The sequence below is a fragment of the Cercospora kikuchii genome (genome assembly GCF_019650295.1).
Source record: "Cercospora kikuchii DNA, contig_00001, whole genome shotgun sequence".
Lineage (NCBI taxonomy): Eukaryota > Fungi > Ascomycota > Dothideomycetes > Mycosphaerellales > Mycosphaerellaceae > Cercospora > Cercospora kikuchii.
In genome coordinates, this window is record NW_025408582.1 from 4,405,175 (window position 1) to 4,427,379 (window position 22,205).

The following is a 22,205-nucleotide window of genomic DNA, read 5'->3' on the forward strand; positions in this document are numbered from 1 at the left end:
GGCTTCTCCGTCATGTGGGCTGCCCTGAGCGGCCGTCACTGCTCACACCTTTCGCACGCGCCTACACTCGCGTCTGGCGTGGGCGTCACGATGCGTTCGATCAGTGGACTGCACAGGTCGACGTCGCCTCGCAGATGCTTGCCACGCGCTGTTGTTCGCCAGCAATGCCCGCGATCCGAACAATGGGCTATTGTCTCGATCGACTAATGACGAGGCTTGGCAAGATCATGCTTCGACGTCGGTCCGCCGGTCTCGCGCCAGCTTCGCTCTGTGCTGGACTGAATGCACCGAGCTCCTACTTTGCCAGTTCTTCCTCACAGCACAACAACACGATGCCGCAACAATAATGGCCGGTGGTCTTCGAATCCGCAAGCCTTTCTTGGGTATGTTTGTCCACGATTCCGCCAGAAACGCGCCGCTCCTGCCTGCATTGGAAGCGACAGCTAACCGAAGCTCTGCCCGTAGCTGCCTTCTCAGGTCTGCTCTGCACATCCACGTATCTGGGTTTATCGACGTCAAAGATCCCTACATATGGACAGAGCGATAAGGGCCTACATTTCGTCGACTTCTTCTTGTTGACAGTACGTTCATGCCACGTTACGACCACGACCAGGCTCGATGCGCCATGCGATTCTCGAGCGCGCGCGCGTACCATAGAACAGGACTAACGAGAGCGCCAGGTCACGTTCTACTGGATTCTCGAGACCTCGAGACGGCGCGCTGTGAATCTCACGCTCCTGACCATCACAGCGGGTCTCTCTATAGCCGCAGAAGTGATCCAAGGGCTTCTACCAAATGGCCGAGACTTCGATCCGTTCGACATCCTTGCCAATGTTGTAGGCTCTACATGCGGTCTATTACTATGCAGTTGGTACCACTCTCGCATGCTTGAGCGCAAGCGGAAGAACAAGACGTACGACATCGTGCCAGGCGATGAGGATGTGGACGTAGAATTGGGTGAAGGTCCTGGGCTGCGGGATCAAGAAAGCGGCGTTGTAGACGGGCAGACTAACGGTCTCGCCGCAAAGAGCACTGATGTGACACAAGAGCTGGACAATTGGGATGAGAACGAGGAAGACTGGGAGGAGGAGGGAGCGGAAGCTGCTAAGGTTGTTCCTGGCGTTGGCGCTCAGGATGAACCAAGCAAGAAGCGAGCTGATTAACGAAGATGTGATGAAGTGCCATGTGCTGTTACGAGTAATGTAGGAATGAAAACGAAGCACGATGAGAACCACATTCTCGACTATCCTTCTCAACCTCGCATTACTGTGGAGAAGAATGTGACCTGGTCTCGTACTGAGGAGTGATCGATACCCTTTGCCTTCCTTCCACGACGCTTTGAAGCTGGCTTGCTCGACTGGAGGGTGCGGATATCGTGACCCTGAACACTCGATGTTCCAAAATCTGCCAGTGACTGAGAATGAGTACAGTCATTTCTCGGAAATGCACAGACTATCATTGATCCAAACAGTTCGAGAGTGGGAGAAGTCATTGCTGAAAGAACGTGCGGGCAGATGAGGTTTCGTACTGTATCATTCGAAGCTATTCATTACTTCGCACACCGTCGTTTCGCGCCGGCCGGTACTTTTGTGAGCACCGAGGACCATCTTATCGGGTCTGCTGTCTCTCGACATTCCAGCTACGCAAGGTATACTTCATTTTCGCTCCTTCCCCCAAAACGCCCATTCAATCGCGATACGCTTAGGTGGCAGCGGCCTGGGCGCCGAGTGGCTTAGGTCCCTGAGCCTGACCTGGCTGGATCTTCTTGCCGTCCTTGTTGTATCGGACACGTGGCGGTGGTGCACGGTTGCGGCGACCCTCACGCGAGCGGACACTGTGCCCTCCTGTCAGCCCTCCCACTTCCCAATAGTCCAATCGTAGGATGAACATACCGCACAATCTTTCCGTGGATGGCGCAAGAGACGCAGTACTGTAGCTTCAGGTACATCTTTGGGACTGCGTACTCCTGGAAGACGGAGGCATCCGAAATATCACCTATTCAAATCTCCTCTCAGTTTTTGTTCAGACTGCCGCTCCCGGCGGGAGCACCGCGTTCTTCAATCACAGAATGATTGGTACGTACGGATAGCAGCGGACTCGACCATGTTGCGGATGGTGAATCTCTTGATTGCCTTATCCTTAGGCGTGCATCGCGAGCAGTTCGAGCAGCGGATCGGCTTGACGTGGCCGCGGCCCTTCTTGTTGCGACCGCTGTGAAGTTGTCAGCAATTTGATTACGCAGATGCGATCGCAGGGCGATGTTACTTGGATGCTCGCTTCTTGACCATGATGGGCGACTGTGTGGTTGTGCTGTCGGTTAGTGTCGTCCCAGGCGAGGTCGTCCAAAGTTCGAGGAATTGAGAATGGAAGGTGCGCAGCGCGAAGTCTTGGCGACATCACCTGATTCCGGGTGCGAACGCGCCGATCCACCCGACTGTTTACATCTCGCCAAACCCTTTCCTGGCTATAGCATTGTTTTCGGAACACTGCAGCATTCTCCACTCACCCTTTGAGGTCCCCAGGAATACGTCTCGAGCGATCTCGAGCACACTACACCATCATGTCCACAGCCAGCGGTGCTCGCGGCACGCCCAAAGGCCACTCGAAAAACTACGAACACGGAACACTGTCAGGCATCCCACGTCCAAAGCTCGAATCTGCCCCAAGCGAGGCAACGAGTACCTTTAGTGCAAGCAGGGCGAAACAATCGAAGCGCGATGAGGTAGGGACTTGAAATGGACATTCTATGAGCAGCCATTAATGGCCTTGCAGGCGATTCGTAGCAAATTGGAGAAGGACTTGGGCAAGCGTAGGGGCCCCGCTGGGAGAGCTCGCCAGTCTCGCAAAGCACCACCTGGAACAGTGCTCGCTCTCAAGCCAAATCAGGCACTTCAGATCAAACCAGGTACCACCGTCACCGAAGCGGCCCAAATGATGGCCGCAAAGCGCGAAGATTGTGTGCTCGTAACGGATGATGATGACCGAATCGCCGGTATCTTCACCGCAAAAGATCTTGCTTTCCGCGTGGTCGGTGCTGGGTTGAATGCGAGGAACGTGACTATCGCAGAGATCATGACGAAGAACCCGTTGTGCGCGAAGACGGATACCAGTGCTACGGATGCTTTGGACCTGATGGTACGCAAAGGCTTCAGACACTTGCCGGTCATGGACGAGAACCACGATATTTCCGGAGTTCTGGATATCACGAAGTGCTTCTACGAAGCTATGGAGAAGTTGGAAAGAGCATATACCTCCTCAAAGAAGCTGTATGATGCATTGGAAGGCGTGCAGGCCGAACTTGGATCAAGTCAGCCACAGCAAGTTATCCAGTACGTCGAGGCTGTGCGCCAACGTATGTCCGGCCCAACATTGGAATCCGTGCTAAACGGTCTACCTCCCACGACCGTCTCTGTTCGAACAAGCGTCAAGGAGGCGGCCCAGATGATGAAGGAGAACCACACTACGGCAGTGCTTGTGCAAGACCAGGGCCAGATCACTGGCATTTTTACATCGAAGGATGTTGTACTTCGCGTCATCGCTGCTGGCCTCGATCCCGCCAACTGCAGCGTGATCCGCGTCATGACACCGCACCCTGACTTTGCGCCAATGGACATGAGCATCCAGCAAGCACTCCGGAAAATGCACGATGGCCACTACCTCAACCTGCCAGTCATGAATAAGGAGAGTGATGAGATCGTTGGAATGGTCGATGTACTGAAACTCACATACGCCACGCTCGATCAGATCAACGGCATGAATTCCGGCGATAGTGAGGGGCCCGCCTGGAATAAGTTCTGGATGTCGATGGACGCTGAGACTGAGTCAATGATGTCTGGCGAGGGCAACAGTCACGCGCCGCACACTCCCGACAGATCGGCAATGATGTCGCCGGAGGGCCACCGACCAGATTATACGAGAGGTGACTCTGTGCTGCCCACCGATTCTGCCTCTCACACTGGCGTTGAGCACGAAGAGGCATCAGCTCTTGCTGGGGCTATCGAGGACACGCCGTTCACTTTCAAATTCAAGGCTCCCAGCGGTCGGGTACACCGCCTGCACGTCATTGCATCTCAAGGAATGCCAGAGCTCATTAGCACCATCGCTGACAAGCTTGGTCATGAAGCGGATACGATTGGAGGCGTACCCGCATTCGAAAACGGAAAGCTGCAGCATGCCGGCTTCGCGCTCAGTTATTTGGACAACGAAGGCGACACTGTGTCGATCACCACTGACCACGACTTGCTTGAAGCGATTATGCTGGCCAAAGAAGCACGCAAGGACAAAGTCGATTTGTTCGTGCACGACCCCGAGAAGCCAGCAATGGCGGTGACCGTTGATCCACAACCTGCCTTCCCGACGCCACCAGAGAGCAGCGTCAGGCGTCGAAAGCAACAAGACTCCGAAGAAGATGAAGAGGAAGAAGAGGAAGAGAACGTTACACAACGTCGAAGAGACCGCAAAGCTGCTGCGGCGCAAGGCGCCAAGACACAAGAGCAAATCATCCAAGGTGTACCAAACGAGATCCTCCTGCCTGGTGCCATTGGTGTCCTTGCAGTCGTGATTCTCGTGACCTTTACGCTCGGACGGTCGAGCAGGTAGAGTAAGAGCTCTGGAGGAAGAAGCAGAGTCTGTTTCAAATGGCGATGCACTGTGATTAATTTGTCGTCGAGCACTGATACCACTATAGTATTGTTACATTAGCAGCATAGTCCCTTGAGTATTGTCCTGGATAACAGCACAATCATCCGTCAGCTTCTTTGTCGACTTCGAGTGCGGTATGTTGCTCGGTGCGTATTGAGGCGGTGATCAACGTGCTGCAACGCCCCAACTGCATTCTGCAACGCGAGCTTCTGTATCAGAACGGTCGTCGAGGAACACTATATCTTCACCTAAAGCTGCGAAAGAGACAGTCATAAGCGACCCTCGCACCACACGTCGCCGAGGAGTTTCCGGCAACAATTGCGGCTTGCTCGATGGATTAGAAATCACATTGATCTCGGTCGTTTCTATGAGGCTGACCGAGGCACAATTGCAGCATCCTTCCGGTCCATGATCTCGATTCTTTAATGAGCCTTAGCTGTCCATGCCATTCTAACGGACCACGGCGATCCCATTCGACTATTCCACGACTGAGAAGAAAAAATTACCACCATGAGTAAACACATATCCAAACCCCAAGAAGGTTATCTGCGTCTAGCATCTGACGGTGCACACGGCGAAGATGAAAGGAAAACAGCAACAGCAACGTGCTATTGCGGAACGGTCCAATTGGAGTTTGTACATCTCCGATTTCATGAATCCTCTCACAAGTGAACGACTCCTTCTGACGTACGCTCGTCTCTTCAAACAGCCAACTGAGAAGCCCGGCCTAGTCGCGACTTTCATCTGCAACTGCACAGAGTAAATCACCACACTCTCTCCAATTTCTGAACGTCTTTGGCTGAGGCTCTTTTTTCCCCTCTGCCGTTGTCGTAAGATTACCGGCTCCATGTTCGCGTCAAATTTCCTCGTCCGCTCCTCCCATCTCAACCACATTCGCGGCCAAGATCGACTGACTCGCTACGTCCAACGACATACTATCGCATCGGGCCATGAAATGGCTAGCTACTTCTGCTCAGTCTGCGGTACACTCATGTATCGTGTTGGAAGCGGTTCTCCAGAGATGAAAGCATTGAGAATAGGGACAGTGGATGATTTTGCGCTGCATGAAGGAAAGTTAAAGCCGAGGGTCGAGCAGTTTGTGAAAGATCGGTGAGTCACATCGTTAAGAACGATGTTTCGAGGGTGCAAAGGCGAAGGCAGTGACGAGGAGGACTAACGGAATTGTGGGCTGACTGTGTGGATGTAAGGGTCAGTTGGTGCAAAGGAGGCGACGGAGTGAAACAGGTCGAGGGGAATTATTACTTTACAGCCAAGGAGCCGTGAGTCCATCCTGCTTGAGACTACTGCTTGACGAAGCTAACATAAGACATGTCAGACGCCGGAAGACTGAACAAAACTTGTAAGATGGAAGACTGAGCGAGGATGCAAGCGATGCGGCAACGTGACTTTAGTCAATCTAGATTGTATTCTTTTTCATTACTATCGATTCTGTTCATCGTCGCAACGAGGGCAGTGCATTTCCAGCCACTCGCCTCATGGACGGCATTCCACCAAATATCATTCTGCATAAACTCATGCCCGGGTATCTTCAGCGGTCGTGATGCGTGACTCTTTGCCAAGAAATATCAGACACCGTCGCTAACCCGCAGTATCCGACTCCGTATTCCATACCAAGAAAAAAAACCAAAAACATTCGAACTCCGGTTGCCGGCACTCCGGGATCGGCGCCAAGGCCGCATCCTGATCAATTGAGTTGGGTATCGTGTCGCTCTTTGTCCATCCGCGCCCTGCAAATAACACCATGCATGTTTCGTAAGACTCATTCGCTCGTGACACCCCACGCGCATCCGTTCTTCCGATTTCGCTATCGCCAACCATGGTTGGGCTATGGTCATGCGACGACCTCCTGCTGCGCATGGTGCGTGTGCAGAGGTGCAGCTGTGCAGACCGCCTGCGCTTGAGCTGGACCATCCCTGACATGGGCGACAGCTCTCGCCACGCCCTCCCTCGCGTTGGATTGATCGGGGGGAAGCTCCCACATCCTGTCGAAACTGGGTGCGTCGCTATTCCCATGGCAGACGCATTTGCGCACGCCCTCGTAGTACGTCGCGTAGAGTTCGTTGCCCTCCCCTTTGACTGCTCGTTCGAGATCTTCCGGGCTGGGTTCCTCCGGACTCCGTGGCTCTTCGTCGTCGGAATAGTCTTCATCGTCTGGTTCCAACTCGGGTGGTTCTGGATCTGTTCTTGTGGGTTGAGGGGGCTGTCGAGGTTCTTGTGCTGCCGCCGAAGGGAATCGTTCTAGCGACAGGCCGTCGTCTGCTTCATCGTCGAAGGCCATGTCCTCGTCCTCGTCAGAATCTGTGTCGTCGTCGTATGTCTGAGCAGGAGGAGGCGGAGATCTCCGTCCTAATTGTCCTGTTGATGGCTTGTGTTGAAGGTGGTGGTCGACATGTCCAGTTCCCTTGAAGGCCACGGAGGATGATCTGGCAGACTTCGAAACGTCGTGTTCGATCTCGACGATCCGGAGTCGCAGTGATTCGTAGTGCATGAGATGTCCTACCACGAATCTGAGGTTTCGATCTGGTCGACTTGCTGCCAGTTGCAATCGGCATTGTGCCGTGTGTGCCAAGGTGTAGGCCTCGCGGAGAGACATGTTGTGCGCTGTGTCGTTGGTGTCAATGGCAAAGAAAGTTTTCTGACTGCGCAAAGAGGTCTGTGACCATATGACTAGTTCTAGTACGCGACTGGCGGGACTGGTACACCGCCGAGAATTGAGCAGAGCGGGTCTTCAACACGCGTTGCAGCAGTGCTATCGCTTCCGAAGTGGGTCCGATCAGGATTGGATCAGGAACTTTTTGGTGAGCGTGGGGAGATTCTGTGTCGCAGTGTCGCGGAGCAGCACAGAATACATGTAGGACGGCCGCGAGGAGAACAGCGTCAATGGATTAGTAGTGATGTAGCGTTGCTTTGCAATACCCGCGTGTCAAGCGCGAGGAGGCTGCCTCTGGTTTGTAATCTTTCCTCACGCCTTTGTTTGACTCACTTGACAGGAACTCCGTCGCCCGGTGTTTGCTTGGCCTATGTCCGCTTGCGTATATAGCGAGCTCCGTCGCACGGCGGAATGCGCTGCACTGCTTGCCATTGACTCATGCGCCGACGTTTTCGACCGCCGCCGCAGCAGCGCAGCCGCGCAGGCCGCCGTGTGTTGAGAAGCAATGATGTCGGCATCGACGCATGTGGCAGCGACCGATTAGAAAGCAACGCCGCCATAGAGTTCAGGCTTGCAGGCCGTCGATCGTGCTAGCCGCCAGCGCGAGAGCGCAATGTGTCGCAGGGGTCTCCGGGCGCCAAGCGATAGCAGTCGTAGGAGCTTCGTCCACTTTCACATGATTCTGCCACGACAGCAGCGCTGCCTTTGGTGCAACACGCAAACACGCACTGCATTGCCTGAGAATGGCCTGACCGATCTGCCCGCCCGCCCACCAGCCCGCTCCGCCCGCCGATTGCCTTCAGCCGCCGCGGAATCGACGACAGGCAGTCCCCGCCATTAACGGAGCCCCGCCTTGCTGTGGGAAGGGAAAGGAAAGCAGCGCGCTCACGGCAGGCGCGAGAGAGGCGGAGCTGATAGACACGCTGACGCACCTCGCTCCGCATCATGGCAGAAGCAAACTCTCGTCCAGGCTCATCGGGCGGCCAGGTGCAGTCGTCCACATCGCCAGTTGCCATCAAGGACAGTCCTCGCATCAAGCCGCAGCCCATCTCCATTTCTTCCGTGTCATCCAGTGCCTCCGCCCCGCTCATAACACCGCGCAAGGAGAACTCGTCGCCTTCCGTGTCTAAGCGATCGAGCATTGCCGACAGTCTCAACCTGCGCAACTATCCTGCCTCGCCACGCCAGCACACACCGCGTACACATTCTTTCTCCGGCCCAGCCTTGACCGAGCTCCTCATGCATCCTTCGCACAAGGCCAATGGCGGCGACGAGCGCTTCAAAGGTCGGGATTGGCGCGCAATACAGGTGCAAGAGATTATAGATCCGGCAGAAACGCGCTTCGTGGAGCTTGACACGAGCATTGAAGACACCACAAAGCTGTTGATTCGGTCGGGAGCTCCCAATGTCGTGCTTGTGCGCGAGTCGACAATGACCAAAACTGTCATTGCCACATTTGACTATTCCGACCTGAACGCATATCTCCTACTTGTCCTGGGCCTCTCACAACCGGACGAGCTTGCAGCCAAGATCGCGGACAGAGCACGTCGAGGCGATGCAATCCCTCTCAAGGATATCACTAGCCATTTGGGACCGCGCGAAGAGCCAGTGTTTGTCACACAAACCGCTACCCTGCTCCAGGCGATGGAGACACTGGGTGCTGGCCATCATCGTGTCATTATCAACAAGGAAGGCTCGAGTGAAGCTGTTGGCGTTCTCACCCAGCTCCGTTTGGTGAGGTTCTTCTGGGAGAATCACCACAACTTCGCCGCTACAGAGAACTTGTACTCGATGACTTTGAAAGAGCTAGAGCTGGGCGCCAAAGAAGTGCTTGCCATTAATGGCGACAAGCCAGTGGCTGACGCACTAAGACTCATGCACGCAGAGGGTATTACCTCGCTGCCTGTGCTTGATAGTCATCGCAACGTGGTGGGGAACATCAGCCATGTTGATACTCGCCTGTTGACAGACACTTCGGCGATCCCACTACTGCACAGCAGCTGCATCCATTTCATTGGAGTAATTTTGAGTGAGAGGGGCATGTTCGATGGAAAGGACTCATACCCTGTTTTCCATATCACACCCTTCTCTACCCTCGCGCACACCGTTGCAAAGCTTTGTGCAACGCGTTCGCATCGATTGTGGATGGTCGATGCGCCTTCACCAAGCACGAGCGTCCCGCCTTCACCGGCGATGAAACAAGCCTTTCCCCCATCATCGCCGCACAACAATGGAATTGAGCACAACACCCCCATTACAACACCAGTCAGATCAGGCAGTATCGATGTGACACCTGGGCCACCATACACCAGCACCAACCCAGCAGTGTCAATTGGTGCCGCGCAGCTTCCAGGCGCGAGCATGAGCGGGCGACTGTCTGGAGTCGTGTCCTTGACCGACATCTTGAACCTTTTCGCCAGAGCTAGTGGACTGTCGCCTGGTGATCCTGAGGAGACGAGGCGAAGGCGAAGACAGAGTAGCAGCTCCAGTGTACGACCAAGCATGGATAGTGTCAGGCCAAGCATCGAGAGTTTGAGAGTCAGCCAAAGTCGCGAGCGGGAAATGTCGAGCAGCGCGGAGCTTGGAAGGGCAGGAGAAGGTGGAAATAAGAGTAGAGATCGCCTGGCGCGGTGAGTAATTACTCTTAGCTGCTTTAGATTGACGCGTGAATGGGTTCGGAAAAGGCAAGAGTTCGACGAATATAGAAGCGGATTCAATTCTGCTTGAGCGACTCACATGGGATGTAAGCGTAGGCGCTGGGGGCGTTCCGCATTTCACAAGTTTTCACGGCACGATTTGGCAGATGAGTTGAGAACAGAAGCTCCTTCATGTTGGAGCTACATCACTTAAGTCCGCTGAATGGTCACCTTCCGAGATGTTCCAATGCCGCGAAGAGGGACATGTCCTCACAATGGCCGCCCTCGCCCTTTTCAACGCTCATGAACGCTCAATCAAGCCTCGCCGAAATCCGTATGCCCGGTCTTCTTCGCATGATCCTGTGCCCACGATTGCCCCTTCCCTGAGTCCCCACAAGTACCACACCTCAATGCAAAGCCATGTGTATCGGTAAAGTAATGTCTATCCTGCAAGACTCTGCACAATTGCAGGGCAGCAACCAACGCGCCTCCGTCGATCTCTTCGTTATCTTGCAAATGCATCACGTCAAAGACTTTCCGGTCATAAACGGGATCCGCTCCACTATACGCTGTCACAGCGCAAACGTCGTAATGGATTCCCGAATAGACCAAAATGCACCTTGTCGGCTTCCCCTCGTTGAATTTATCAACGCGGAGAGTTTGGACATCGATACTGCAGATCTCGATATCGAATTTTTGGGATAGGATAGAGAGTTCGATGCCACCACCCCAGCTGTCTTCGCGTTGGATCCAGCGACAGTAATCGTCGGGAGCTTTTTCCAAGACACCTTCCGTGTAGAAGCTGGGTTTGGATTGAATTTCTTGCGCGACAACGCTACGCAATTCGGTCATCCCGTCGAGGGTGGATCCGAGGACGGCCGAGGATAGAGCTCGAAACATGCAGCTGTTGTCGTCGGGCATCACACGGAGAACCATGAGACCTTCCAGTTGAGGAACCTCGATTTCGGGGGGATCCACGGCCATGTCCGGTGCGGGTTTGCGGGTGAGGGAGAGGGGTTCGGGAGGGAAGTCGGAGGGTTTGTGAGATGGTGGGGAGATTTGTTGTTTTGAAGGGAGAGATTTGGTGGTTGACGTCGATGGAGTTGTTCCTGTCATGGGTTGGGATAGAGTGTTTTGAATGGTACGGGGATTGAGGGTGAGCTGTTCCCCGTTGAGTTTGAAGGGTAAGTCGGCGAGCTTGGTTTGGCCACTGATGGATTCGGTATTCAGTGGTTGAGGAGGGAAACCGTGCTTGAGATCGAAATCGGCGACGCCAGTCTTGTCTGATATGCTATGCATCAAATCGCTCCAGGAGGCTTGGCTGTCGATGCTGATGGTTGCTTGACCATCTGGCCCTCGGACTCGTAACCGTATAGCACCAGTCATTTCGGTTCGTGGTTTTCTTGATGAGTTGTTGGATTCAGAATGCTATGGCACGCGTGAAAGGCGAGTGACCTGAACCCCGGCTGACTGATCAGTGTCTTGTGGCAATGGCAGGCGGCGCTAGGTGACGTGTGTTTCGAGAAGTTGCGATGGGGCGGGCAAAGCGTCCAATATGTACAACACGTTGTAGGACAAAGTGAATCGGTTTGTAACTATCGTCAGATTTCGATGCTATTGATGCGCTGTATTGTACTTGTGTACCACGAGATGTGATCGATGAATGCGGCTTCCCGTCAATGCCATTGTGTAGGTGAATGGGCAAGATCAGCTGCAGGGATTAGTCTTGGCGCGCGGGCTGGTCGCGTCTTCCCTCACTTGTGACTTCGCGACAGCTTCATGCGCCGCCTGACTCCCAGCACCATTCACTATCTGCACAACCGCCGCGATGGCTGCGAGACGGCAATCGACCAAGGGTCGCGATAGGAGTCCCAGCTCGACGCCGGTACCGTCCACCGAACCGCTCAACGACGGCTCCCAAATTCCCGATGCGCAATGGCAGGCCATGATGCGGATGCTCAATAACATCTACGATTTCCGTACTGGCGACGGATTCGACCCTACAAAGCTGTTTCAGCGCTTGATCAACAAGCGCGTGATGCCCGAGTACTATGAAACAATCAAGGAGCCCATGGCACTTTCCACAATCAAACGCAAGATCGCGCGCAAGGAGTACCAGGACGTCAGCGGATTCGTTCGAGATTTTGCGCTCATCCCATACAATGCGCAGGTGTTCAATATCCCTGAGAGTGGTGCATTCCAAGACGCGTTGGTTGTCAAGCAGGAGATTGAGAGGCAGCTGCAGCTGCTGGTACAGGAAGGGATAATCACGAAAGAGCAAGCTGTGCTTCCTGACCTTGGCGAGATTCCGACATTCGTGGAGCCTGCGCCGCCGACAGCCGAAGCGGCAGGCCCAGCAGATGCAGACGGAGATGCAGAAGAATCATCAGATGAGGATGCAGACGATGACGACGAGGACGAGGATGAAGAGGGCGGAAGAAGGAAGAAGCGGAAAGGTCCGCGAGGGTCGACATCTATAGCGAAGCGAGAAGGAGCAGAGGATGGAGAGGACGGGAAGCGTGCTAGAGGAAGGCCACCCAAACTGCTTACGCCCATGGAAGCCCGTATACAGACCATCTTAAAAGGCATTCGCAAGCCCAAGAACAAGAGCGGCGCGCTCTTGATCAAGAACTTTGATCGACTTCCCGACAAGGCACAGTTACCGGACTATTACAACGAAATCAAGAATCCCATGGCCTACGATCAACTCAAGCGAAAGGTGAAACGGAAGAAGTACAAGACCTTGGAAGAGTTTATGGCGGATGTTAATCTCATGTTCAACAATGCCAAGCAGTACAACACGGATGATTCGCAGATCTACAAAGATGCTGTTGCGCTTCAAGTGGAAGCTGGAAAGCTGTACGACTCGGAGAAGGCGAAACCGGATGATGCATTCGCAGACGATGAGGGCAAGGTACCCTTACCGAACGGCGTCTTGCACAATGGCGAGCTTTACAAAGTTGGAGACTGGGTGCACATTCAGAATCCAAACGACTTGACAAAGCCCATACCTTGTCAGGTCTATCGCACCTACAAGAACCCCAAGGGCGAGAACATGGTCAACGTCTGCTGGTACTACAGACCGGAGCAGACTGTTCATCGGTTTGACAAGCATTTCTTCGCAAACGAGATCGTAAAGACAGGTCGCTATCGCGATCATCGTCTCGAAGAAGTGGAAGGCAAATGCTTCGTCATGTTCTACACGCGCTACTTCAAAGGCCGGCCGCGGGGCTTGGCAGAGGGAACAGAGATCTATGTTTGTCAATCGCGCTACAACGAGACTCTGCACCAGTTCAACACGATCAAGACCTGGGCCAGCTGTCTACCCGATGAAGTCCGGGACAAGGACTACGAAATGGACCTGTTTGATCATCCCCGCAAGATGAAAAAGTATCCTAGTCCGATCGCTTTCATGCTTAAGGATGATCAGAAGGAGACGGACGACTTCCCAAAGGTGACTTGGGGAGCAGAAGGGGCGCCACCGAAGATTGGTGCTGTGCACAGAAAACCTCGCGGCGAAAAGGACTCGCCGCCTCCCGAGCCCACGCCCCCTCCACCACCAAAGATGCCAACACCCCCTCCCCGACAGATACCGCCCACTCCCCAACACAACTACCAGCAGCCATTGGCACAGCAGCAGCTCCACCGCGCACCATCTAATCCTACCATGCCCATTCAGCAGTACACACCTCGAGTGCAACAGTACCAGCCAGCGCCGGCGACAGCGCCGCGCCCCCCTTCAGCGACGCCAATGAGCTATGCGCCATCCACACCTCTTCAGCCACAGACAGTTCCGCCTCGTCCAATGGCACCAACCAATAGCTACGCTGCTCAGTCAAGTGCGCCCACAGTTCCTGCTGCGTACGCGCCTCGACCTCCCGCTCAGGACTACCGCGCAGCGCCTGCACCTGAAGTCTACACTTTGCCAGATGCTGCCAACCTGAGTATTCCCGCCGAGGTCCGCGAGCAGTATCAGCGTGATGATTACGGACGAGTTCTCTTCTTTACCGCACCTCCGGTCGTTGTCGAGCAACCAGAAGGTATCTCAAAAGGTCATAGCATCCGCTACCTTGCAGAGAAAGCGCGACGTCAGGAACTTCTGGAGAAGAAGCGAAAGGAACGCGAAGCTCAACGTGAGAGTGAAGTCCGCGCTGCGAAGAGAGCGAAGCTTGAAGCTGCGCAGAATGTGGCAAGTGAGATTGAGCAGATGAAGTGGAAGGCTCTGCAGGTGCTTGATAAGCAGCTTGCCAGCGCTGTTGCTCGAGAAATTGACGAGAAGGATCTTGAAGCTTTGGCCCAGGCTCAAAAGGCTGCGGAGGAGCAGAAGGCGGCTCGAGAGGCGAACGAGAGGATGCGGGCTGCGATGAGAAGCATCAAGTTAGGCAGCGACTTTTTTGCTGATGATTGGGATTCGAGGATAGTGTCGTAGAATAATTCTTATTAGAAGCTGCTTGTCGTCAGCATTGCTCTGCCAATGACCCAGCAGTACTCGTCTGCCTCTCCCTGTCCCGCTCAGCGGGCGACCATGCTGCTGCTAAACTCTACTTTTTCTCAAGTCCGTACTGTCAGCCGAACACTGCTAAATTCTCAGCGCCTCAATTCTCGTTCTCAGCCTGCCACCTCCTGTGCAGGAATCACTTCATGCGCTTCTCAATTCTGCTCGCAAATCCCATTCACAAGCCAAAACTTGCCATCCTCGTAGCACATTCTCTCATACTTCGTCCCGTTGACCACAGTATTCGGTAGCTTCTTCCACGTCCTCAATTCCATTTCTGATTCGAATTTTTTGTAATAGGGGTACCACGTCCCTTCTCTTCGATCGAAACGGCACAGAGGGCTCGGACGAAATGGTAAGATCATCAGACATTGCATCATGGCGGAGAGACCTTTGGTCAATGTCATGACTGTCGCTTTCGCAGAGCTGTAGTGTGTATTCTCGATAAGATCGAGAAAAGGCTTTTGTCGATTGATGAGGGGACCGCAGCCGAAAGCTTCGTTCGTAGTGGCTTTGAGTTGGTTGAGGTAGGTGATGCTGTCGTTTTTGAATTCTTTGGCGGTTTCGAAGACGGTCCAGCGGTTGGAGAGGGCTTTGTTGGTCAGTGGCTTGGTTGTTGGGACGAGCCAGTTCGCGGCGTTCGTGGCGCGCACGTCGAGGAAGACGAGGCACTGTACTGAGCGGGGATTCTTGATGGCCAGTTTCGCGTAGGCATTGATGAGGCCTGGGGTGGCGAAGTCTCCCACGAGAATGAACTTGCGGTTGGGATGCTCGTCAATGAGGCTTTGAGCGTGGATTTGGCGGGCGTTGAAGAGCATTTTGAGGTTGAAAAGGTCGAAGACGCGGAAGTAGGCATGTCCTGGTGGGTAACTTTCATAGCAGCGTCAGTATTTATGCTTTCGGGCTGGACTCTCTACAGTGAATTGCAGGCATACTGTTCTTGTAGGCCGTAGGTATATGATGATGACCAAGAGACGAAACCATCGGTTACATAAGCGAATTCTGTTCCTTTTACTTGGGAGAAGTTTCTGTACAGCTCGGGCATGCCATTGACGGGCTGAAAGTCGTCCGTGAAGAAGTATCGGATTGCGCGCAATGGGTTCCAGAGCTCTGTTATGCGGAGAACATCGTCCAGGTCGCTTACGATCGTGACCGAAGCATTCGGAGAGAAGGCAGCGAAAGCGTGGAGCGGCAATATCAGCAGAAGAGCAAATCCCAACATCTTCCCGGGCACCTGCAGCTGTGTCGGCGCAGCGGAGTAAGTGATCGCCAGAAATGTATTCTGGCTCTGAGCGCACTTTTGATGCAGGCTGGTCAATGAAGGCGGGTGCTATGCTGAGCAAGTTGTCCTGCCATATTGACCTTTACACAGACATAGAAGGTGCACCAGGAGGTCTCGGCCGACTAGACATCAACGCGAATGCCTCTCAGACTTGCGGCAATGGGTAGCAATTGCTGCCATGAGTCTCCCACTGGACATTGAAGGCGATCTCGTCTCTACGTTGGTCACTCTCGACTCTGGGATTGCGGCAGAGGTAGAGCGAATATTCACATTCGTCTTGCTGTCCGGCGTCGACTGGACCTCCATTGGATGCTCTTTCCGCTGCGCGACCTTGATATCGAGATGCATTTTTGGACGGCCATGGAGTTGCGGAATCTCACAAACCAGAAAGGGCACGACGAAGAGCATTGCTACCATGCAGCAAGCTTAAGCACTATGCAAGATCATTCAACACTGTCAGCTCTGTCCTTGAGCTACGCCAGATCTGGGCGTGAGCAGCATAATCGCCGGCGTGGAGACTGCTCCTGTCATCACCACTGGAAGCATTCGCCGAAGTCGTCTGAGGGAAACGGACGCCGCGGAAGACGGCTCCTCTCCCACGCCGATGCATATTGATGACTGATGATGTTGATGTCACACAGAGCGTTTCGGCAGCGCACGAGACAAGCAGCTCGTGCTGGTGGGGCCAGGGCTCGGCAGCAGATGCTCGCTGGGATGTTGGCGCGTGCAGACGGCTGGACATGACGATCGTTCGTCTTGGTGCCTGTCGCTCACTCACTTCTGCGCTGCGATAGTCCGTGTCTCTCTATGTCATCTTGTTCCTGTCTGTCTGCTGTCCGCCTCGCCCATGCCCGACCACGCCCGCGCCAGTGCAGGTTGACTTCTGACTCCGGCTGAGCAGCAATGTCCAGCAACCCATTCCGCCGCTCGCGAGTGCCCGTAGATCCCGACCCTGCCTCCGCCAGCATCTTCGACACGATCAGAGATGTTTCGGATGCCGCGGCTCCCAGTAAGAAGGCCCGCGTGTCATGCCGGACGCCATGTCGTGCAGGATAGAAGATTGACCAGATGCAGCCACGCCCTCGACAAAGACAAAGGCGAAACGAGTCGTGATTCAGACCCCTCCTCACTCGCCAGAGGAGGTGCACAATTCGCAGAATGGAGACAGGAGATTGTCTGAGGGGACTCCGGTTGGTCGAACAGCATCACCGCCGCCAGTGGTGGACCCGAGGAACGCAGGCCTGGAAGACGACGACAGCGAGAGTGACGCGGCAGCAACGGGAGGGTCAGGCGTGAAGCGCGCAGGCAGCAACACAGGCAATGCTAGTTGGGCAGATGCTGCTCCTGGAGCAATGAAAGCGCCATATAACCCATTTGCGAGGACATTGGCAAGTCAAGAGACTGGGATATCACACGGAAGCACGGAAGCAGAGATGACTGGGGGAGAGATGAGATCGAAACCTACTCTGGACGTGGATGCATTCAAAAATATATTGATGAATGGTGCTCCCGTACCAGCAGGCTTATCGACAACACCAGGTGCGGCGAGGGTACCGGACAGCAATAGCAGCAGCACAGATACTTCTTCGGTGTTCGACCGTAGCCATGGCCCGCATGCAGAGTCGCCCCAGGATGATTTTCACGACTACGAATCGGCATCCGACGAAGACGACAACGAGCACTCGGGACTAATGGGCATCGGCAGGTCCGATGACCTGGCACCGCCAGCTCCTCCAAAATCGCAAAAGGGGCCTCTGACCGTATCCTTTGCAGATTTCGACCAATCTATACCCCCGGGCTTCATGGCATCAGGGCCCAGAACGCCTCCTGTTCATACACAACACATCACGGGAATTCTCAGATCAGCTTCACCCAGACCAGGTAGTGATCTTAACAAACCGCTTCCAGCGCCACCAGGAGACACTGGCAAGAAATCGCCATCTCCAGCACCCGTGCAGAATGTCTTGCCTGCGCAGGTAGATCAACAGGTCGCTACTGTGCCGCCTACACCGAAAGCTGTACCACCACCACCTCCAACGAGGAAATCTGGCGCTGGCCATGGCAGGGCGCGAAGCAGCTCCAATCTTTCCAACATGACGCTGGACTCCTCGATCCCTACACCAGCAGACTCTGTCGTTTCCACGAGTTCCAACAAACTTGCCCCACCTCCTCCGCCTGCAAGGAAATCCAATCCTAGCAGTCAACCAGCACCCCCACCACCTCCCAAGGATGTACAGCCAACCTCGAACGAAACCAAGCTTGCTCCACCCCCTCCTCCGCTGCGCCGACATCCAAGCAAAGCCAGCAAGGGAAGCTCCAACGTCAGCCGTCAGGCCTCAGACGATTCCACCACTGCTCCAAGGTCAGCTCAGGTACCAGCAGCTGGTGCTGCCGCTCCACCCCCTCCACCACCTCGTCGCTTGCCTGGCTCGAAGCGAACCAGCCTCGACGGCCCTCCGAGTTCGTACGTACGCAAGTTAAGCGGCGAGCATCACCGTGGAGCAAGTTTTGACAGTGAGCGGTCGGCGTCCATCTCTAGCTTGCAGAAAGTGGCAGAAACTGGAGAAAGTAATGAGCAAGCCATCTCTTCACCTGGAGCGAGTCAGTCTAAGGACATCCTCGCCGAGATGAGTGCCTTTCAAGCCGAAATCGATGCCTTGACGCAAGCTTCGAAGGGAAAATGAAACAAGTGCACGCATGCACACGAAAACTCAATCTCAGGACGCAGTGCTACAGCTACTGCGAATTTCCTCCACAGGGAGTCACAAAGCAGGATTCCGTGATCAGACGCCTGATCTGGAAGCAGTGGCCTTCTTCCGTTCCTTGTGCAAATGCCACGCTCGCTTGTTGCGTGTCGACAGCGCCTATCCTACCGGGGTTCAGGAATTGCGCGAGGCTGCAAGGAGTTGCTGCGCTGTCAGGTTGCGGAATCTGGCAGGACATGAGTGATCAAGAAGCGTTCCTGCACGATGTGCTTCCTCGTGACCACGCTGCAGAGGAAGGTGAAAGCTTGCGCCGCGCGCCGGAGACCACCAATGCCCAAGATCCCACGCGGCCAGCACTCGGTAGTGCTGCCATGATGAAGGAGACCATCGCAATCAGTCGCGCGCCACCAATAGCTAGAGATCTCGGTGGAGGTGCTCTTCACGATATTGAGTTGGCGCCAAAGCCAGGAACTGCCAAGTACTAGCTCGCTAGGCGGGTAGGCAACAGGTAGCTTTGTTTCGGCGACGAGAACTAGATACCCAACAGTATATCGACATGAACGCAAGGTAGCCGAACCACATTACCTCGCATCTTCCCTCCCTCTGCTTCAGCATACAATGTCGGACACCAACTCAGATGTCCCAGAATGCGACTGTACATCCGAGCATGATCTACTATCAATCTCGGAGACTCAAGACCTGTGCAACATCTCTTATTCCCGCGAAGCAACTATAGCAGCCTTCAAGGACTATTTTCTCTTCTTAACAGAACTATACCTAGATCCAGAACAAGTCGCTTTTCCTCCTAAAGAAGGCTGGGAAGAAATCACAATCACAAACATGCGACCTCTAGGCAAGACAGACGAAGTCATTCAACTCCTTCGACACCTACCATATATAAATTCTGGCCTCCGCCACGACAGTACGCCTACACAAGAAATTACGATCCCATTCCCCCTTCGAACTAACGAATATGAAACAGTCGCACCTCACTGCCAACTCGCAGACTATTCCTCCATCGCCCGAACAATCCTTTCGCCATAAACCTTCTTCATCAAAGACCAAACCCCTTCAGAATTCTACAGCGCCGTAACAAACGGCGTATGGGATCATATTCCTTCTCACGTCATCGGTCTCGCCATCGACAGAGAAAACGCAATGTTCCTCGATACTCATTTAGGTGTAATTTACTGGCCAGGAGGAAATTTCCCTCCAGCAGCTGTAGGCTACGCAATGCATCCCGATGCGCCGTTCAAGCCAATCCGAGATGAATCATTTGATTACGCGCGTGAAGAGGAAATGTGGCGAAATGCAGGTTCGGGGTTGAAATGTGGTTGGGCGATGGAGGACTTCTTTGAGATGTTGAAATTTCATTTTCGAGAGTTGAATTTTCTGCCTACGTCTAGACAGAGAGTTGAAGATAATTTTGCGGTCGTAAGGGAGGGCGAGGAAGAGGAGCACCCGAATGATGATGTGATCAGGGCGAAGAAGGTAGTGGAGGAAGTGTTTCGACAGCATGGGTGGCCAGATATGCTGGCTTACCAAAAAGACGAGTGCATGGAAGCTGTGGCGAGGAAGGTCGAGGAATTGGAGCGACAGGATCCGAACATTATGTTGTCTTGAAGTTCAATTAATACCCTGGTGTCCTGTCGTCTTGGTGGACAACATCTCAATCATCTATCTTCATCGCATCATTTACTCGTGCCCGGGCAGTTGTCCAAACCCCACAATTTCCGTTCATCGCTAGTCTAGTCATCCGGATACTCATCTTTGATATTACTCACGAATATTCTCTCCTTCTGGTCCCATCTCTTGAAGTACCTCCCCGCCAAAGCCATGAGTACCTCACTGGGCCGCTCATCCGGCTCGTCCACGATTTCGATGTTTTCTTCCGCGACGTACCGCACACTCTTATCGTCGGCCCTAGAAGACGCAGCATCGTCAGCATCACGAGCGACACAGAGCACCGTGTAATAGTGTCTCGCTGCGCTGGCAGGCAAGAGCCGAGCACGAGTGGGGTCTTGATCGTACACGATGTTATAGAACGGCTGTTCCCTGCCGCGCGGGAGGTCATCCACGCGCATTTGTTCGATCCATCGTTGTTCGGCCGAGCAGCGCCTGTCCCAGCCGACAACGACGCCTTCGTACGAGTAGCGTTTGTGGCGGAAGTGTGTGCCAATGCGATACGTTACATTTGCGGTCTCGGCCGTTCGGAACGTGGGGGCTTTCTTGTTGCGATCGTCTGTGCGGCGTTCGTTGATGAGATGGAGGAGGATACTGTGTTCACGTTCCCCTTCGAACATGGTCGGGAGGTACTTTTCAATTAGGCTGATGTCTTCAGGAAAGTGGGCTTGGAAGTGCTCGACTAGGTACGGCAGGCATTGGCGTCGGCGGTGTAGAGTGCTTGCGCTGTTGTTGTCGCCAAGGATGATCATGGACCAAAGCATACTGTACCACGCTGCTTCAATGTCAGGACCAGACATGCCGTCACTTGCATGATGTCTTTCGCGAGCTTCTTGAACGGATGCCATGATGTTGCGACCAGTGCGCAGGCACATTTCTAGAGAGGTTGTTGCGCTAAGGTGATGAGTGTGCTGGTGGTCAGGAGCTCCCATTTGAAGCAGTCGTAGACGAAGTTGGTCCGAAGGTACTTCCTCTTGACTCCGCCACGGATCCATATGCATCAACTCCGGCTCCGCACCTGCTATAATCATGATGTGCTTGCCGTCCAATGTCATTCCAGGAGGCGCCTCGATCACAGCATGGACGTGCTGCGGATAATTTGAAGGCTTGGCGTTGATCCCCAGCCTGCGAGCGACGGCACAGTATATTGCTACAGCTTGGAGTGGCAAGCAGGTATAGTTCTCCTCGAATAAAGCCATCGACAAGAAATTGTTCCTTAATGCATGGTAGTTTTCATGCCCGGCATTTGCCAGCAGACCTTGAGAACGCAGATACTCGGCCACGAGAACAGCTTTCCGTCGGACACTTAGCTCGTCAAATTCATCCTCGCCGTTTCGATGCCGCACCTGCTCAGCGAGCCTATCCAGTTCTTTATCGATATCGTTGAGGTCGCCATTCTGCCCACTGAGCACAAACAAGTCGTAGGCGCCCAGGACCTCTTCCAATCGGACCATCTGCCGACGCTGCAGCCGCATCCATTTCTCCAACGCCGTAGCGCGATGTATCTGTCCCAACAAAGCGTCGGCGTGGAATCGACGTGCAAGCACATCTTCGGCATCGTCGGGTGTCTCGTCCCTTAGCCTCAGCATGAGGTCTTTGACATCGTAGCCATAGTTTGCAATCTCCTCCATCCGTGCATATCGATTTTGTTGTGTCAGGAGCGCCTCATTGAAGAGGTCAGTCGCTTCTCGATCAATCCTGGCGCGCTCGTTGTATAACATTCGCCATTTGGTCTGAGCTGGCGGCGAATGCAACTTGTCGCCGAATTCGCGTTGGGGCTGCCAGTACTTCCATGTCTGGACGCAATGTCGCCGCCAGACAAGCGGTTCGTAAACAATCTTATTGCTGCGGCGCGAAGTGGTCCCAAATGCGAGAGTGGCGGTTGGGGGGAGGTATTCGATGATCAGCTCGAGCAGTTCGTCTGGCAGGTGGAAGATGGGCGGGACGTCTTCGGCGCCGAGGATGTCGTTCATGTCGGCGGGAATGTGTCGAGGTGGCAGGCAATGCGTGTGGCACTCGCGAAGTCGGAAGCCGCGGTGTTGAAGCTGGAGGCCTCAAGAGCGCGATGCCGTCATTTGGTTCGATGACGCGA

At 54.2% G+C, this 22,205-nt stretch overlaps 12 protein-coding genes across 12 annotated transcripts; 7 read left to right on the top strand and 5 right to left on the bottom strand.

Annotated features, from left to right (window-relative positions):
* Nucleotides 1–346: 346 nt before the first annotated feature.
* Nucleotides 347–1,163, top strand: CKM354_000171900 (uncharacterized protein; the record flags this gene model as incomplete). Its single annotated transcript, XM_044796851.1, has 3 exons — nt 347–383; nt 466–581; nt 681–1,163. 3 exons carry the CDS (start codon nt 347–349, stop codon nt 1,161–1,163), a joined length of 636 nt encoding a protein of 211 aa, XP_044652786.1.
* A 538-nt stretch (nt 1,164–1,701) lies between these two features.
* Nucleotides 1,702–2,288, bottom strand: CKM354_000172000 (uncharacterized protein; the record flags this gene model as incomplete). The annotated part of the gene is made up of 4 exons (XM_044796852.1): nt 1,702–1,834; nt 1,893–1,995; nt 2,084–2,211; nt 2,266–2,288. 4 exons carry the CDS (start codon nt 2,286–2,288, stop codon nt 1,702–1,704), a joined length of 387 nt encoding a protein of 128 aa, XP_044652787.1.
* A 272-nt stretch (nt 2,289–2,560) lies between these two features.
* On the top strand, nt 2,561–4,599 carry CKM354_000172100 (uncharacterized protein; the record flags this gene model as incomplete). Its single annotated transcript, XM_044796853.1, has 2 exons — nt 2,561–2,722; nt 2,773–4,599. 2 exons carry the CDS (start codon nt 2,561–2,563, stop codon nt 4,597–4,599), a joined length of 1,989 nt encoding a protein of 662 aa, XP_044652788.1.
* Nucleotides 4,600–6,493: 1,894 nt separating this feature from the next.
* Nucleotides 6,494–7,255, bottom strand: CKM354_000172200 (uncharacterized protein; the record flags this gene model as incomplete). The annotated part of the gene is made up of 1 exon (XM_044796854.1): nt 6,494–7,255. The coding sequence occupies one exon, from the start codon at nt 7,253–7,255 to the stop codon at nt 6,494–6,496; it is 762 nt and encodes a 253-aa protein (XP_044652789.1).
* Nucleotides 7,256–8,257: 1,002 nt separating this feature from the next.
* On the top strand, nt 8,258–9,946 carry CKM354_000172300 (uncharacterized protein; the record flags this gene model as incomplete). Its single annotated transcript, XM_044796855.1, has 1 exon — nt 8,258–9,946. The coding sequence occupies one exon, from the start codon at nt 8,258–8,260 to the stop codon at nt 9,944–9,946; it is 1,689 nt and encodes a 562-aa protein (XP_044652790.1).
* Nucleotides 9,947–10,263: 317 nt separating this feature from the next.
* CKM354_000172400 (ubiquitin-specific protease OTU1) lies at nt 10,264–11,334 on the bottom strand (the record flags this gene model as incomplete). Its single annotated transcript, XM_044796856.1, has 1 exon — nt 10,264–11,334. The coding sequence occupies one exon, from the start codon at nt 11,332–11,334 to the stop codon at nt 10,264–10,266; it is 1,071 nt and encodes a 356-aa protein (XP_044652791.1).
* Nucleotides 11,335–11,776: 442 nt separating this feature from the next.
* CKM354_000172500 (uncharacterized protein) lies at nt 11,777–14,377 on the top strand (the record flags this gene model as incomplete). The annotated part of the gene is made up of 1 exon (XM_044796857.1): nt 11,777–14,377. One exon carries the CDS (start codon nt 11,777–11,779, stop codon nt 14,375–14,377), a length of 2,601 nt encoding a protein of 866 aa, XP_044652792.1.
* Nucleotides 14,378–14,598: 221 nt separating this feature from the next.
* Nucleotides 14,599–15,665, bottom strand: CKM354_000172600 (uncharacterized protein; the record flags this gene model as incomplete). The annotated part of the gene is made up of 2 exons (XM_044796858.1): nt 14,599–15,313; nt 15,379–15,665. The coding sequence occupies 2 exons, from the start codon at nt 15,663–15,665 to the stop codon at nt 14,599–14,601; spliced, it is 1,002 nt and encodes a 333-aa protein (XP_044652793.1).
* Nucleotides 15,666–16,628: 963 nt separating this feature from the next.
* Nucleotides 16,629–18,409, top strand: CKM354_000172700 (uncharacterized protein; the record flags this gene model as incomplete). Its single annotated transcript, XM_044796859.1, has 2 exons — nt 16,629–16,734; nt 16,800–18,409. The coding sequence occupies 2 exons, from the start codon at nt 16,629–16,631 to the stop codon at nt 18,407–18,409; spliced, it is 1,716 nt and encodes a 571-aa protein (XP_044652794.1).
* Nucleotides 18,410–19,048: 639 nt separating this feature from the next.
* On the top strand, nt 19,049–19,474 carry CKM354_000172800 (uncharacterized protein; the record flags this gene model as incomplete). Its single annotated transcript, XM_044796860.1, has 2 exons — nt 19,049–19,352; nt 19,413–19,474. The coding sequence occupies 2 exons, from the start codon at nt 19,049–19,051 to the stop codon at nt 19,472–19,474; spliced, it is 366 nt and encodes a 121-aa protein (XP_044652795.1).
* A 114-nt stretch (nt 19,475–19,588) lies between these two features.
* Nucleotides 19,589–20,064, top strand: CKM354_000172900 (uncharacterized protein; the record flags this gene model as incomplete). The annotated part of the gene is made up of 2 exons (XM_044796861.1): nt 19,589–19,864; nt 19,912–20,064. The coding sequence occupies 2 exons, from the start codon at nt 19,589–19,591 to the stop codon at nt 20,062–20,064; spliced, it is 429 nt and encodes a 142-aa protein (XP_044652796.1).
* A 114-nt stretch (nt 20,065–20,178) lies between these two features.
* Nucleotides 20,179–22,086, bottom strand: CKM354_000173000 (uncharacterized protein; the record flags this gene model as incomplete). Its single annotated transcript, XM_044796862.1, has 2 exons — nt 20,179–20,353; nt 20,462–22,086. The coding sequence occupies 2 exons, from the start codon at nt 22,084–22,086 to the stop codon at nt 20,179–20,181; spliced, it is 1,800 nt and encodes a 599-aa protein (XP_044652797.1).
* Between the last annotated feature and the right edge of the window lie 119 nt (nt 22,087–22,205).